General features: G+C 32.3%; 1 protein-coding gene across 4 annotated transcripts in view; it reads right to left on the bottom strand.

The window, feature by feature from the left end:
* Window positions 1–17,726, bottom strand: part of UCHL5 (ubiquitin C-terminal hydrolase L5) — a 41,248-nt gene that overhangs the window by 5,387 nt on the left and 18,135 nt on the right. For 2 of the 4 annotated variants that reach the window (XM_025421021.3, XM_049106991.1), the window contains 7 exons: window positions 11,103–11,228; window positions 10,927–10,988; window positions 10,719–10,849; window positions 9,113–9,176; window positions 5,753–5,855; window positions 4,361–4,474; window positions 1,877–1,975 (listed from right to left, as the gene is read on the bottom strand). In XM_025421021.3, the coding sequence (XP_025276806.1) occupies window positions 1,877–1,975; window positions 4,361–4,474; window positions 5,753–5,855; window positions 9,113–9,176; window positions 10,719–10,849; window positions 10,927–10,988; window positions 11,103–11,228 (699 nt within the window). Of the gene's footprint in view, window positions 1–1,876; window positions 1,976–4,360; window positions 4,475–5,752; window positions 5,856–9,112; window positions 9,177–10,718; window positions 10,850–10,926; window positions 10,989–11,102; window positions 11,229–15,806; window positions 15,961–17,726 lie in introns of all 4 variants that reach the window. The other 2 variants (XM_035711178.2, XM_025421022.3) reach the window with 2 other exon arrangements.

Genomic DNA, 17,726 nt, shown 5'->3' with positions numbered 1-17,726 from the left:
TTTAAAGAATATTCCTTAGGGGATAACAGACTGATTCCTTTAAGGGAATTCCTAAGGGGCTAACAGATATTGCATATACACAAGGAATAAATGTAACCTCAATATTGCTTATACAATATTATTAATCAAAGAACAGCTTCAATAAATAGGCAAAAGGCATAAGGTCAATAACTATCCCTTCAAAAAAAACCTGCAAATACAACACACTGAGCTGGTGTCCCACTAACACCAAACATTCATATACTGCCACCCTGTGTCCAAAATGCGAAGTAAGAAGTTATGGTTCTAATGCATGTTCTCAAACTATGATTTCAAAAAAATCTAAAGATATATTGTCATTAAAATCAAACAAGAATGGTCATTTTCCTAAAAAAGTTTATTCACAGGCCAATTTCAAAGCAAAATACATACAATTTTAAATTACTCAACATTTGTCTGGCCTTTAGTAATATTTATCTACTTAGAATCTGATGTAACATGATTTAACACAACAGTACATTATTTTAATATTTTTAATAGAGAAATATTTCATATTGTTTCATACAAAGAACACAGTATCTAGGTACTTTTTAGAATCACAGAACCCTAATTGTTAATCTAAAACTTTGAAAATCAGTTTCCCATCTTAGAATTTTATAGCTTTAATACCCTAAGATACACGAACAGGAAAGCTTTATGGAAAAGATAAGACTAGCAGTTTTCTGCAATAATTTGTGCACTTAGTGCTAAAAGCAGAAGCATACATTTCAGATCTGGGTAATAAGGCATACACAAAAACCTTCATTCTCATCTCCTATTATTTAAAATTTATGATGATACAAAAGGTGGGTTGAAATGTATCTTTGCTTCAGAAACTTTAAAACTAATAAGAAACACATACCTACCATGTATTCTGCCCTTAAGTTAATGGTTCAAAATTTTATTTGCCTAGTAGCGTCTTCTCAAAGTGTTTCTCAAAATGTGGTACACAAACCAGCTGCATTAGAATCATTTGGGGTAACATTAAAGATTCCTTCCCCTATATCAGAATATCTGAGGAGGGGCCAGGTAACATGTATTCTAAAGAGTATCCAGCGATAGTCACTTTCAGAAACACTGATTTACAGTTTAACTGCATTACATTTATGCAATAAGTATTTAAGTGCCTTATATTAATGAAAAAAAATCTTAGAAATCAGAATTTTTTACAAACCTATGTTAGCTTTTCTTCAGGGGAAAGAATATTAGCTTAGGAATGAATTTTAAAAAACATTTCTTAGTCTACACTATAGTTATATTTTCTCCCTTCAATGTCCATTCTAGTTTTGAATTCTATAATAATTGAAATATTTTCTAAATTAAGTAACAGAGAATCTATTACTTCAATTGTTAACATTAATAATTTGCTTTCACCTTAGGGGCGCCTGGGTGGCTCAACTGGTTAAGCATCCAAAGTTTCAGCTCAGGTCATGATCTCAGGGTCATGAGATCAAGCCCCACACCTCAGGCTCTGCATTCAGTGCAGAGTCTGCAAGAGATTCTCTTTCCCTCTTCCTCTGCTATATAACTATAGCTCTCAAATAAATAAATAAAATCTTTTTAAAAAATTTGCTTTCAGTTTAAGGAAAGGAAATGTTTTAAATTTTAATCTAACATTAGGCACAACCGAGTTCTTAAGACTAGGGAGTCTTGGAAGTCTAAAACAATGGGGCAATTCCTTATTTTTATTTCACAATATCAGGTTGAACAAATGCTCATCTAGAATATAAAACAGTAAGTAAAAGCAAAAAAAAAATTAAAATAAGAATGCTTCAACAAATTTTACCTCTACTCAAGCCAAAAAAAAATTTCGTTTTGGGGGAATTTACATCTAAATATTCAACAGTAAAATACTTACCTTTTCTACTAGTGGAATTAACTGCTGGTGTTCTGCTAAAGTCTTTAATAATTCCATAATGAAAGGCAGGTAATTATGCTTCCTTCTGATATTTTCAATCTGAAAATAAAACAAATATCAAGCAACACTAACTTTACATTTCCACTAAGTGTCTGATATTTTGATCTTTGCATCCAATCCAAAACAGAAATGGGAGAAAACCTTCCATTCTCAAAAGAAAAAAATATTAGAAATAATGAAATTCCATCCCCACTGAGAATAAAGACTAATATAATAAAACACATGAAGAGTTTCTTGGGTGTGGCTTCCTATTCTTGGATTATCAAATAAAAAGACTTTTAAAAGGCTAAAATTATTTATGAAAACATAACCTATGAAAGTAAATTTAAGAAGCCCACATGATAAATTAACACTCTTATTACTACTACTATGCAAATAATCAGGCCAAGCCTGCAGATTTATTCTGTGATCAAGAATGATCTTTCTTTAAATTACTTTTAATCAAGAAGGCAGACTACAGGGAAAGATCTGTGCTTCAAGTGAAAACTATGCACTGTCTACAGCACCCTTCCCAAGGTACATGAATTCTAGTTTTTCACTGCCATTGAGCTATTAAATAGTCTGTCTGATAAAGGTTCAATTTATTTCCATTCTCCCATAGAAAAAAAAGTTTCCATCTTTAGTAAATTCATTTCAATGTTCCTTTACTTGAGCTTCTTTAACATCTTATTTGAATAGTTGTGAAATCTTCCAGGTTCCTTCAATTAATTAATGAATTAAATAAAATCCTAACTCATGTTCATTTAATAGCTGTATAAGAATCATTCTACCTTTCTCAACAAGCATTCTAAAACAATGAAGCAGGTAAAGATTCTGAAAACTAAATTTGTGTTTTATTTTAGGCTAATGTTAAAACTTACTTAGTAATGGAGTAACGTTGCATAAGAATATGTAAGTGATGGGTAGTTATTTTTGCATACCACATAAAATGGAAGATAATAAATATTCAAGCTTTCATCCCTTACTTTCCTATCTCCATGACTTGGAATACACTTCCATCTGAAGAAATCCTATCAGTCCAAGGCTCATTTTTTTAAACATTTATTGGCTGTTAAGTATGATGCAAAGAAGCATTATGCTAGCTAATGCTTTGGTGAGCAAGAAAAAAAAAAAAAAGGACATGCCTGCCTTCAACTGAGCTTCAAATGAATAACAATGCCTTTTGTACTATGATATACATGAGAAATGACATAACTACCACTTCCAAACTTACACAAAATTCAAAGCTCCCTTTACTCTTCACTCTCTGAAAAAAGCTAATCAGATTGCAAGTGAAAGAATATTACTAAAAATAACCTTGCTTTGTATTTGACTCTGAATTCTATAAATGTTTGCCATAATTAAAATTGAATCAAGAGTTGTTTAAAAACCCTAAGAAACTGGAAAGGAAATTTTAAAAATGTACCCAATTGTGTACCAAGTTGGTGACAGAACCAAAACAAGAGGAAATTTTTTCAAGTGAATTTAAAAATATAGCAATTTGACTGTATATCCAAAATGGGATACACACTAAGGAAAAAATAAAGTTAAAACATTTTTCAAAAAATAAATAAAAACTTTTTCAGTTGTTATTAACACTACTATTGTTATTCTGAACCTTCTTATACAAATCCATGTTTTTTATACATATAGCATAAATCAAGTAATTATGTTAATATTGTTAGGAATCAAGACTTTCAGCTTAAGAGAAGAGATGCAAATGGTTAATTTCAAGTATAAAGCCCTCTAGTTATTGTTTTCTTTTAAAAGGCTCCACACCCAACAGAGGCTTCAACTCAGGACCCTGAGATCAAAAGTCCCATGCTCTACCAACTGAGCCAGTAAGGTGCCCGAAGCCGTTTAATTCTAAATTTGAATACTGAATTCACATTGTACGAACTCACATTCTATTTCCTCTTCAAAACTAAAACAAGAAAACAAAAATGTATTTCTTAGCTCTGAAAAGGCCTAGACATAATAACTAATAAGTATTATTAAGCACCCAAATAGTGGTTTCTAAATATCATTTCCCAACAGAAGGATCCAGGGCTTCTTGAAAAAAATGGCTAATCCAAGTCTGAAGTAGGAAATGTACAAAATGAGTCTGAAACATCTTGTCACTCTGGAAATCAAGGAAGCTATCAAAAATTAAGAGAATCATACCAAAAGGACTTAGGAGACAGCCTGAAGTGGATCCTAATGGCCAAAGACAAGACAATTTGATCATCATTAATTGTAGTGAACTGAAACATCAAATAGGTTAAAAATCTGTTCATAGTGACACTTGAAAAAAATTAAGAAGAATCCTTACTAGTTACCTCTGTGGGGTGCAAGGAATCAACTCATTATTCTTAAAACTAGTAAATGAGGAAAAACCAGCATTCAACATACCCTCATGTCAAAATATACTACTCTATTAAAGGAACAAATAAAAAGAAAACATACCTTATATCTTTTTAGTTTCTGTACTTCTTCTTCAATAAGCATCTGATTTTTGGCAACCTCTGACTGAATAGCACTTAGCATATTATTGCCCTGGTCTGTATCCATGGGTTCCTCCTTAGGGTAAAGAAAAAGAAACAGCATACCCTAATGACTGAGTCCAAAACATTTTAAAATGATAAATACAGTACAATTATTTTCAGATTTTACTCAATACTGGTGACAGGATACCTGCCTATTAACTGCAAAATTAAAGGACAAAATCCCTTAGTAGTACCTCCTGTATTTCTATGTTCTACAATGACATGTATGAACTTTTACCTAAAAACAACCTATACTGCAAAGTACTAGATTGTTATAATCTTTTGTTCAACTATAAAATGAATTTGCTTAAATATGCTCTTAAGACAGTATGATCAAAGGAATGTAAAAAGGTACTATTACTAATTATCTTCTCTAATATTTACTCCAGAAAAATAATCAATAGACAAGTAAAGATTACATGTAAATCTAAATGTACCCAATTAATTCTGTGAGAAATATATTCTAACTTGCCTAATTATATAATGAAATTAAATAATTAACTGCTAACACGTACTTAGCATGTAATATTTGTCAGTCCATTTTAAGTGGCTTACATATATTATCTCGGTTTATACTCACATCAGCCTTATCAGGTAAATACTATTAACCTCACAACAGCATTATAAGGTAAATACTAATAACTTCATTTTACATTAAGGAACTGAAGCACAGGGGTGCCTGAGTGGGTCAGTCAATTAAGCTACTGATTCTTGATTTAAGTTCAGGTAGTGATCTCAGGGTTGTGAGCTCAAGCTCTGCATGGGCTCCGTGCTGGGCATGAAGCCTACTTAAGATTGTCTTTCCCTCTCCCTGCCCTCCTACCACTCTTACGTGCACATGCAGCATGTGCTCTCTCTCGGAAGAAAAGGAGGGAAGGAGGGAGGGAGGGAAGTAGGGAAAGAGGAAGGGAGGAAGGGAGGGAGGCCCGGAAGGAAGGAAGGAAGGAAGGAAGGAAGGAAGGAAGGAAGGAAGGAAGGAACTAAAGCACAAAGAAATATACTCCAATTCATACATCCACTAAGTGGCAAAGCCAAGAGCTGAATCTAGGCAGCCTGACTCCAGAGTGTATTCTCTTAATTCTCACTCGGGATACTTTATTAAATCAAGGAAGGAAGGAAAAAAAGAGAAAGAAACAGAGAGAGAGAGAGAGAGAGAGAGAGAGAGAGAGAGAGAAAGAAAGAAAGAAAGAAAGAAAGAAAGAAAGAAAGAAAGAAAGAAAGAGTGAAAAAAGAGAACAAAGAACAAAGAAAGAGAGAAAATACCCTGAGATCACTAAACTAGAACTTTGTACTTAAAAACATAGTCACAAACCTCAGCAAGTTGTCTTTGTAACTCGGCTATCTTCTGTTCATATATCATTTTTCTGTCAGATACAATGGCCATCAAGTTAAACCGAATTTCACCTTCACTGTACCTAAAAAAAGTTAGTTTATAATGTAATAAAGAATTGTAACAGTATTACAATTAAGATAACTATTGCGATCATGCCAGGGTTCTTTAGAATAAACATAAATCTATCAACTAACAGTGAAAATTAATACTAAAAAAAAACTTTCAGGGATGCCTGGGTGCCTCAGCAGTTGAGCATCTGCCTTCGGCTCAGGGTATGATCCTGGGGTCCCAGGATCGAGTCCCACATCGGGCCCCCTGTGTGGGGCCTGCTTCTGGCTCTGCCTGTGTCTCTGCTTCTCTCTCTCTCTCATGAATAAATAAATAAAATCTAAAACAAAACAAAACAAAACAAAACAAAAAAACCTTTCATATATGAAAGGCTACAACTACAGAAAAAACTAGATAAACTTAATCACAAATATTTTTAAATGTTCTAAAAAATATTATAACACTAAAGATTTGAAATAAAAAATATTATCAGTTTTCCTTTTATAAGAAATATAACAATTATCATTTACTTAAGATCTCAGAAAAAAATAACTAAACTAAGACCTCACATTTGTTGGATTAATTATACTGGCATTTTTGACAGTAATTAACTATATTCCTAACTACATACTTTTTTCCAAGTCATCATGTAGTTGCTATTTTTAATGAACATATTTTTATATTTCACTTATATCTTATATTTTATTATAAAATATTTGTATAATATTTTATTAATATAATGTGATTATACTGTTGGTCAAATTTCCAAGTGATGTTTTATTTTCACTACTATGATACCAGAGTATCACAATGAGACATCTCATAGTATAAATTTATTTTTGGTAAGGAATGACATTAGAAGAATTATTGGTAACATTATGTAAATGGTGCTTAATCAAGATGAGGATATATAGAAAATGTAAGCTTTTTTTTTTTTTTTTTTTGCATTATTTGCTTGTAACAGTTTCTCATACACAGTTCTATTCACTGAAAGAATTGGGAGCAATATTAACTACAGTGCTTTGAACTATGTAAAAATGTTTTAAAAACTCTGCTGTGGAACTTCCATTTCCTTATTCTTCCTACTAAGAAAATACCAAATTGAAACCACAAGATATAATATATAGACATACATACATATATTTTTTTTTAAGATTTTATTTATTTATCCATGAAATACAAAGAGAGGGAGAGGCAGAGACACAGGGAGAAGGAGAAGCAGGCTCCATGCAGGAAGCCTGATGCAAGACTCGATCCGGGGTCCCCAGGATCAGGCCCTGGGCCTAAGGCGGTGCGAAACCGCTGAGCCACCCAGGCTGCCCGACATAATATATATTTTTTAAAAGAAAAGGAAAAGATAAACAAAAATTCTGAAAAGTGGAGAGAAGGCAGACAAGCTAGGGAACCAGGAGCCAAAAATGACACAATAGTGAGCTCCTTGAGTTATTTCATCTGCCTTCATATAGTCTAGACTTGGAGTTAAAGAAGCCAGCAGCTAAGAAATGCCAACAGGCACAGACTAAAAAAGCACCAACAAAAGTCTGCTCCTTCTACCCAAACAGAAAGGGGGCAATTCAGGAGACAAAACCTTTAGACTACTCTACCACTGTACCACACCTAAGCACAACTGAAAAACAATTGTGCCCCAACCCTACCTACCAGCAAAAGCTGAGTAGGGAGATGGGACTTTATCCCTGAAGGCAGTAACAACACCTACTGCAGTGTCTAGAAGAGACTAAATGGGAAGCCAAGTGGGAAGTCACTACTACAGTGATAAAGAAGACTTTTTCTTCAAAATTGTCTTAGCTGTTATAGTTTCTCTGTCTTCCTGTATAAATTTTAGTATAATCTTATGTATATAAATACAAATAAATACAACCTTTTAAGATTTTTTAATTTATTTGTTCATGAGAGACAGAGAGAGAGGCAGAGACACAGGCAGAGAGAGAGGCAGGCTCCCTGTGGGGAGTCCCATACGGGACTCGACCCGAGGACACTGGGACCATGATCTGAGCTAAAGGCAGATGCTCAATCACTGAGCCACTCAGGCATCCCATAAAAAATCTTTTAAAGATAAATACATAAATGTATAAAACTACAACAAAGGGCACCTGAGTGGCTCAGTAGGTTAAGCATCTGCCTTCGGCTCAGGTCATGATTCCAAGGTCCTGGGACTGAGCCCCACATGGGACGCCAGACGCCAGTTCAGCGGAGAGTCTGATTCTCCCTTTCCCTGTGTGCTTTCTCTCAAATAAATAAATAAAATCTTAAAAAAAAAAGTAACCACTACAATTTGAAATATTACTACCCATCTACTAGAATAGCTAAAATAAAAATTTTGACAAAACTAAATGTTAACAAGGATGTGGAAAAACTGTATTACTCATACATTGTTGGTGGGAATGTAAAATGCTACAGTGACTGGAAGAGTTTGGCGGTTTCTTAGAAAATTAAACATGCATTTTGAACTCAGCAATGGCACTCCTGGGCATTTATCGCAGAGGAATGAAAACTTATGTTCACCCAAAAATGTGTACACAGATTGTTTATTGCTAGTTTATTCATGACAGCCAAAAACCAGAAGCAATCCAGATGTCTTTCAAGGGTATACGGTCAAAAAAATGGTCCTACTCATACCACAAGTTACTATCCATGATTAGAAAAGAATGAACTACTTATGTACTTAATGACCTGGATAAATCTCCAGAAAATTATTCTGAGTAGAAGAAGATAACCCAAAAAGGTTACATATTGTATGATTCCAATTATGCAATATTCTTTAACTGACAAAAATTATAAAACTAGACATTAAGGATGGGGGGGGAGAGGCAACAGAAGAAGAAAGTGGTTGTGGCTTTATGAAATCATTCTGCATCTTGACTGTATCAATGTCAATATCCTGGCTGTTGACACTGTACTCCAGCTCTCTAAGATGTTACCATTGCTGGGTAAACGGTATATGGGATCTCTCTATATTATCTTCATAACTGAATGTGAATATATAATTATGTCAAAATAAGGGTTTTAATTTAATTAAAAAAAACAGATGCTTAAAAACAAAACTCTACAAAACAACTATACAAAATATCTAATGGAGATCTGCATGTTTAACTTTTATAAAGAGCACAAATTACTATGTAGATTTTAAATATTTCTGAAATAGATTTCTTGAACATATTAATCCAATCAAAAGTAGATATTCAACAAGCACTGCTAAAATAAAAAAATAAAAGTTGAAAAAAATGTTCAAAAATCAGAATATTACGCCAGTGAGATTAGCTGAGCATTTACTTTTGTATCCTTTTTTCTATGACTGGCCTTACTGCGCTGATCCAGTCATCTTGATTGCATGCACCTAGAAAGAAATTTGAAAGCAATTAAATAAAATAAAATCACCATTAAAATTATTTCAAAAGTTAGTCTAAAATGTCTTTTTTATAAATATTTTGGCAAATTCAGGACAGTAAAAATCCTTTTAGCATAACTATGTTAAAACTCAGTTCTTATTTTCTTAGTAATGGTAAGGGCAAAAAGCATTAGTATATTTGCATTACCACATTATTGTATGACTTAGTAGGTGCTGAACAAATGTTTGGAAAAGTAATTAATTAGGGAGTTATCCCATTAAAATTCACAACTTTGTAAAATAAGAATAACTACCTTTATTTTACAGTGATAAAACCGAGGGCTAAGAAAAATCAGCACACAAATTAGGAGCAAGTAAGGATTCAAGCCTTATCAGTCTGATTCCCTACCATTTTAAGTATAAAATAAAACACTGAAATCTACACATAATGCAAAACCAATTTTACCCAGTTGTTTTAATCCTCTTTTCCACCATAACTTCTAGCACTGCCACCAGTTGTATAACAAAACTGGCTATTTTATTTTATCTTTTACTTCCTTTATATTTGATGGTTCTAATGAATAGTGACCAGATAGTAGAAGCCAACAAAGAAAATGCAGAAATCAGCTCAACTACCAAACTACAAAAAAATTAATTTCAAGAGACTTTAAAGAACATTCTATCAATTTTCGGTGACATAGAAAAATAAATATTTTTAAATATAGAAATAACATGTAAATCTGCATTAGACAAATTACTGGTTCTATGCAGGAGACATGCTCAAAAAGTACAAACAAAATGAAACTATGTTTATTTTTTAATCTAAAACTAAAGTTTTATGAACAGCAGATAATGTTACATTCAATAAAAACAGGTTTTATTGGACTTAAAAAAATGAACCTAATTTTTTAAAAAAGGAAACTTAATGAGGTAAAAATAAGTAGTTAAAATTCTTTGTGGTCTTATGATTTTAGTACTGTATCAGAATCACCAATTATCTCCTCAACCTTATCATTTTTGCTTACAGTTAGAGACGGTAGGATTGGGACAAATCTACCCTTTGGCCCAAAGAACAGCATTTTAATATTTAAACAGAAACTTTGAAGAAAAATACTTTTACAGATTGTTCAACACTGAATTAAAGTGATTCTGAATGATCTAATTCTAAGGGAAAACGGTTTAATACAAGATGGTAAGAAATGCTTATTATCCCTTGTCAGTAAGTTAAAAATGACCAGAATAACTTCTATTCACTAAAAGAAGCTTTTTAAAGTTAACTGGAAAATAAAAAATAAATTATGTAATCTACGCATGGGTTTCTCTTACAAAAAAATTAAAGATCCCAGTTGAACTACAGTAGTCAACACGTCCTTCCTATCTGTTATTTAACCTCATAATGAAAAGCTTAAGACTCCCATGACATTATACTATCTTATCTCATAGTCACCTTTCCCTTCAAAATCTAAGCAGTGGTGTGGCTAAAGCAAAGAAAGAATACCCAATCTTTTTTCATTGTCAAAAGTGAAATACCAGGAACAGGAAACAGATTACCTAAATCAATTGGTCCTTCTCTTAATCCATCTAATTCATACAATCTTCCATTTACAGGAACATAACTGACAAAATGAAAAGCATCTTCTTCTTTTGCTGATGTCTTTGCATCAAATTCAAACATCTGCTGTCTACAGTCAAGAAAAAAAAAATAGTGAGAAACAAGCAAAAAAAGAAACGGTGTTCATTTAACAAAAAGTCTCTTTACCTGGCAAAACTGTTGTGTACTTGTCGAATCACATCTGAATTGCTTAGTGCCAAACCTTTCATCTAAAATAATTGTTAAAAAAAATAAAAAATAAAATAAAATAATTGTTAAAGTAGCCTATTAAAAAGAGAATTATCACAAATAGGGCATTTCAGGAATAATATGATTATACTCACAGCTGCATCAAAACTTTGTGAAAATTCTTTAAATTCTGATAATGTCTCTCCCAAATGGACATCTTGATGGGTACAGTTTAATAACACACTTACTATGGCTTGGGTAGCACAAGCATTGTTAATTACCTATAAAACATAAATGCAAAAATATTATCAATTTATTTTTCAAAAAGCAGCTTTTAACAGAAGACAATACCCTCCAAAATATGTTGAGTAATGCTAACAGTTTTCAAAATGTATTTCATATATTCTTAACATAAACATAATAAACATGCTTAATTCCATCTACTATTTTCAGGAATTTGCTGCAATTCTGGAGTTGAGGATTCTAGGAAACCAAATAAATTAAATAAACTCATAACATCAGCAAAACCAATCCAGTTAGGGTAATAAGACCAATCTTTCCTGATCTAAACAAAGCTGATTAAAACCAACAGAACTTATCCTCCCTCCTACTTACTTCTTAAATTCATTTCTGCCTATCCAAGTTTAACCATATTTCAGTATTTGGCACAAGCTCCAACTCACCTAGGTGGCTTTGAGAGAAATTACCCAACAACTGCTATTAGTTTCTACCCTCCTTTGAGTTCCTAAAAAGGATATATATTGTCCATACATTTTTTCAACTCAGTCATATATATAGTCTTTACAGTGCTGTCACCTAGCTGTTAACTATTTTTTTTTAACACATTATGTGGACTACATTTTAGGGTGAAAAAAACATTTAGACAGCACTTACTCTGTGCCAGGTACTTTTCCAGGCACTTCACATGTATTAATTCTTTCAATTCTCTCAAAAACCTATGAAGAAGGAGTAATACTATTATCCCCATTTTACATCTGTGGAAGCTAAAGCACAAAGAAGTTAAGAAACTTGCCCCAAGGGCACAGAGTTAAGCAAGAAGCATACAGGCTGGTTCTAAAATTTGTGCCCTTAGCCACCATGTTAGGCTGACTGTACATAAATAGTCTCTCTAACAAGATTATAACCCACTGTGGACAAGGGCTTCTTCCTTATTCCCTATACAAAGTGCTGAGATTATAGAGCTAGAAAGAACCTCAAATGACTAGTGTGAATATCAGGAAAGTTAATTGTAAAGTTGAACTAAATTTAGTGAATGATATTTAAAAATACAGTTTAGTCCAATTGCTATATTTTGTTACTACACTATAATTTAATACTATCTTCAACTTAGTCTTTCCATAATGCTAATTCCCTTATCATTTTACTATTTAACAAATTATCTATTTATATCTTGCCAGACTTCAGAAGAAAAATTTTCAATTATCTTCTGTCTTTAATTCTTATATTCCTCTATTTTTGTGTTGCCAGAGGCTTTTGAGGTCTTGTGAAATCCACCAGTTTTTAAATTGTTTCCTGCGGTATGTTTGAAAAATTCATTGATAAGACTGCTTTCTCCACTAGAAACATTTTCTTACAGTCAGTTCTCAAACAAACATGATACACCACACTTCTGATATTCCTTTCTGATAGTATCTTATACTCAAAACTATCTTATAACTGGCAAATTAAGAGTAACAAGAAATCTAGAATCCAATTATATTGCTATTTCTTTTAACATGTATTTTTCTCTGAATCACAGTTCTTTAGTAAATTTGGATAAAAAATTTCAATGGTTACACAAGACTTCATACAGGTGGTTAACTAAAACTTTGTAAGACTCAGTACCCTCTTATCTTGGACCAGAATTATCTGGGATGAAAGTATCTGGCAATGGGTTGGTAAGAGCAAAGTTAGAAGTTAAAATTTATACTCATTCACATGTTCTTTCAAATTCATACATTAAAGACATACTATGTACCTGGTGCCAGGTTACATGCTGAGGCTATGGCAGAGAATATTCTCAAACATTCCTATGATCTAAGGATTTCTGTAATCCATCACTTTAGAAAACTTTTTTAAAGAATTAGAAAAAACTCCTTCCAAACTCATTAAGCTAAATACATTAAATGTGCAGTTTTTTTGTATAATCAATCATATTTCAATATTTTTTAGAAAGGGAAAAATCCTGTAGTTAATATTTCCCTCTCAATGTTAATAATGATTCACACTATCCATGATTTATTACAAGTTATTTTGTGTGTTTATGAAGAATAGTAATCATGGTGTGCTTGGGAATAAAAATATCTTTCCAGGTTTAAAAATGAGTTTAGCGCCACCATGTGGTTATGTTACATACAGCACAAACTGCCAAAAGAAAAAAGATGGTAAAAGAGGTACCTCTACACTGTCTTTCAAATATTTACGAAGCAGCTACAGTGTGCCAAACATTGTGGTAAGTATGTAGTGCACAGTGAACGAGAGAGTTAGTGAGGTCTTTCACTTCATTAAACTCACATAAAAACACCTTATATAGATCTATTTGGGACAACTTTAACTTTAGTTCATGTCACAAAAAATTTAGTGCAGCATAATTTACATAGTCCCCAACTTTTTACATCTTTAATTTATCCTGAGTATTCTAGTATATACTCTGGCTTGTAATACATTTTCTTTTGTGTGTGTGGTAATACATTTTCAAACACCACAGTAGAGTTCAACAGTAAAAGGAGGCTAGACTAGGGCTGGCCTGGAACCTTAAGAATATGGTTTAAATTCCTTTGAGAGAACATATATTCTTTAGTTCATCCAGGCTCTTCCGCTCCCTATTATCTTCCACACAACCCGATTCACACACGCATGTTGCCTATCTGATACTGCAGCCATTTGACTTGCAAACCTGGACTAGAGAGTAACTTCTATTCGTAGTTTATACAAAAGAATATGGTGAGTGCTCAGAGGGATGCTCCTAAAATAGCTAAAAGTACTAAATTATAAATTACAGTCATCTTCACTGAGTTGTAGCTATAAAATAAATAAATTTTCAATATTTATTTGTAGTCAAGGAAAAAAAGGTTGAGAATACAACTATGGGTTCCTAAAGGGAAAGTGACTCTAGAATAAAGACAAAAAAAGAAAGTATGTAAAAATGCCCTGCCTGTGAAAAATTTAGGAAAAAAAAAAATCCATACATGAAAAAGGGATTAAAAGAAAACCAAAATGATGAAGAAAGAAATCATCTTTAACTGAAGTATCAGAGATTTCTCTATGAATGTAAAATTTTAATAGGGCTTTGAAAGCTAGACAGGATCTAGAAAATAAAAAAGGAAATTCATTCAAGGAAGCAAGAAGGGTATGAACAAAGGAACAAACTTACATGGTATGTTCAAGAGACAATGAGCATACTGGTTTGTATTAGTAAGTATGGTTGTGGTCAGGGCATGACATCATAACAAATGTCATCATTTGCTACCTTGAAACACTGACCTTAAGCTAAATTAATTTAGTAGTTTGCTCTAGGAGCAAAAGCTTTTTAATAGGGAAATAACATAATAAAAATAAGTTTTTTATTATGAAAGATTCAGTTTGACAGTTTATAGCAAGGACTGAAGATGGCTGAAAACAGAACAAGATCAGTTGGATTGCTGTCCTAATGCACATATGAAACAATAAAAGGTGACAGATTAATGGAAATAAACCTCTATCACACAAATATGCAGATCAGAATTCTAGGAGACAGGAATACAAGTAAAAATAAAATAAGGTTAAAAAGAATAAGGGAATACTAATAACCATAAGAAACAATTTTGTAAACTTAAGCTAAAAATGAAGAAATTTTTTTAAAATCTTATCAAAACCAAGTCAAGAAGAAGTAAGTAGTCTGAATGGTCTTTTAACTATTAAACTGAATGAACAGTTATATACATACTTACAAAGAAAATACCAGGCCCAGAACTGACTATAAAGGCCCAGAACTGGCTGTATAGGCCAATCCTATCAATATCTGAAGAACAAGAACTAAATTTTATGCAAATTCTTTGGAACAATAAAAAAAAAAAGAGGAAATTCTAACTCATTCCCATAAAGCCAGTAAACCTCTAATACTAAAACTAATCTAAGCCATTATGAGAAAAGAAAATTAAGGCCCACTTCATTCATAAATACAGATGTAAAATGCTAATAAACAAGAATACTTAGATCTTACAGTACATAAAGACAGAATATATCAACACCAGTTGGGTTTTTCCCAGATATGAAGGATGGTATGATATCTAGAAAAATCATAAACATAACTGACTGTATTCATCTTTTAAAAGAGAAAAAATAAACAAGGATCATTACATTAAGTGCAGAAAAATCACTTAAAAAATTATCATAATAAAGACACTCACTGAATAAATAACAGAACATCCTTACCTGAAAAAGAGCATTTAAAAAATAAAAACCCTAGTAAACATCATCCAAAACAAGAAAATGTTAAAGCATTCCCTTTAAAATCATGATGATTTTACTGAAGGCCTCAGGCAATTAGAAAAGAAAAATAAATTAGAAGCATAAAGATTTGAAAGGAGGAAAAAAAAACTGTTAACATTTGATATAATAATTTAGATAGAACCCCCTCAAAAAAACCAACAAATATTAGAGATAATAGAAGAGTTTAGCAAGATAGTTAAATATTAAAATATAAAAGTGAATTGCATTTTTATTACCGTCATCAAAAACCTAGAAAATTCATTGAAAGAGGATTCATAATTGTAACAGAAATATCAAAGAGTTAAGATAAATCTAACAAAAGATGTAAAAGACCTCTACAGAGAAAATTACATGTTAAAGATAATAAAGATCTAAATAAATATACATACTATGTTCATGACTTAATATGAAGATATAAATTCTCCCCAAATTGATATATATATTCAATGCTATTCCAGTCAAAATTCCAATAGAATTTTTCATACAACTTGATGACTCTGAAATTTACATGAAGAGCATGGGGCCAAGAATAGAAGGGTATTTCTGAAAAAGAGCAGGGAGGGGAGACATGACCTATTAGATATTGAATCTTATGAAGAAGTGGAAGGAACTAAGACAGTGATACTGGCACAGAGACAAACTGATGAGTGGAACAGAGGAACAGTCTAGAAAACACACACACACACATATGGAACTCTGATATGCAACAGAGACAGAATGTTAGATCAGTAGGGAAAACAACAGATGTTTAATAAATGAGGCTAGAAAAAAATGATGATCCATATGGACAAAGATAAAATTGAACTCCTACTTCACATGACATACCAAAACCCAATTCCCGATGAATTATAGACATAGATGTCAAGAATTAAAATTTAAATACACAGGTAAATATCTCTTACAACTTCAGATAAATAACAATTTCTCAAACAAGATATGAAAAGCACTGGCTCTAAAATATAAAATTCTAAAAAAAAATAAAAAAAAAATAAAATAAAAATAAAAATAAAATAAAATATAAAATTCTATTTATCAAAAAGATACTCAGAAAAGGTAAAACAATAAGGTGCCAACTTGGAGAAGCAGTATCAAGAAAACATAACAAGTCAAAAAGAAAAGCATGATTCACTCCATAGAAAAAAATAAAAATAAACAGTAATTTCACAGAGAAACATGTATGGCCACTTTCAAAATTATTAGTGTCCAGGGAGACGTAAACCAAGACCACAATGAAGTACCATTTTAGAACAAGCTTGCTGGCAAAAATTAAAAAGGCCTAACAATATCACACATTGGAGCATGTGGCTACTTAGTTACTCAGATATTGCTAGTGGGAGTGTAACTGGAGCATCTAATTCAGAAAAGATTTTGATACATTTATGTATCAGATGAAGTAGTCAATTCTACTTCCAGGTATATACCAGGAGAAATTTGCACATATGTAATAGCAGACATATAGAAAAATGTTTATAGCTACACAATTCATAGTTAACTTAAATGTCCAATCTAGGAAAAGTAGATCATGAGTTGATATTATGCAGCATGCAAAATAAAGGAACTACTATGATAAACAACTTACAGAAAAATCTTAATGATATAACATGAAGTCAAAAAGTAAGTTCCTTTACAATGGATGAGTGATGAAATGAAATGAAATCACTTAAGGAGTTTTAAAATGGAGCCAGGAAGTCAATAAAGAAATGGGCCTTCCAGGGTGCGATCCTGGAGACCCAGGATCGAATCCCACGTTGGGCTCCCAGTGCATGGAGCCTGCTTTTCCCTCTGCCTGTGTCTCTGCCTCTCTCTCTCGGTGTGTGTGACTATCATAAATAAAAAAAAATTAAAAAATTAAAAAATTAAAAAAAAAAGAGAAAGAAATGGGCCTTATGCACATCCTCAGTGGATAAAACCGTGAACTCTGAATTGGGCCAAAGGGCGTAAGTTCCAAGGACTCTGCCTAAACACCTGCAACTTGCTACAGTAAGACTTGGCTTAGTGATATGATAGCCTTAGTAACCAATTATATTCAGCCAAGATTAGTTTTCTATGAGTCAATACCAATGAAAATTCTCTGTAAACAACACATATAAACATTCCTTTTGCCTTTTAAAACCCTGTCATTCTCTAGGGAACACAATTTGTGTTGCTACCCAAATCTGTGCTCCACAAATTGCAATTCTGAAACCCCAAACAAATGCTTTTGTTTTATTTCAGCACTGTCTCTTTTTTGTTGATAACCATAATACTTTTTCTTTTGTCAAAGTTTTATACAAAAAAAAAAAAAATTTTATACACACCACCTTTTAGGA

The sequence above is a fragment of the Canis lupus genome, chromosome 38, assembly GCF_003254725.2.
Source record: "Canis lupus dingo isolate Sandy chromosome 38, ASM325472v2, whole genome shotgun sequence".
NCBI classification, from domain to species: domain Eukaryota; kingdom Metazoa; phylum Chordata; class Mammalia; order Carnivora; family Canidae; genus Canis; species Canis lupus.
This window is presented reverse-complemented; position numbering and strand designations above follow the sequence as displayed.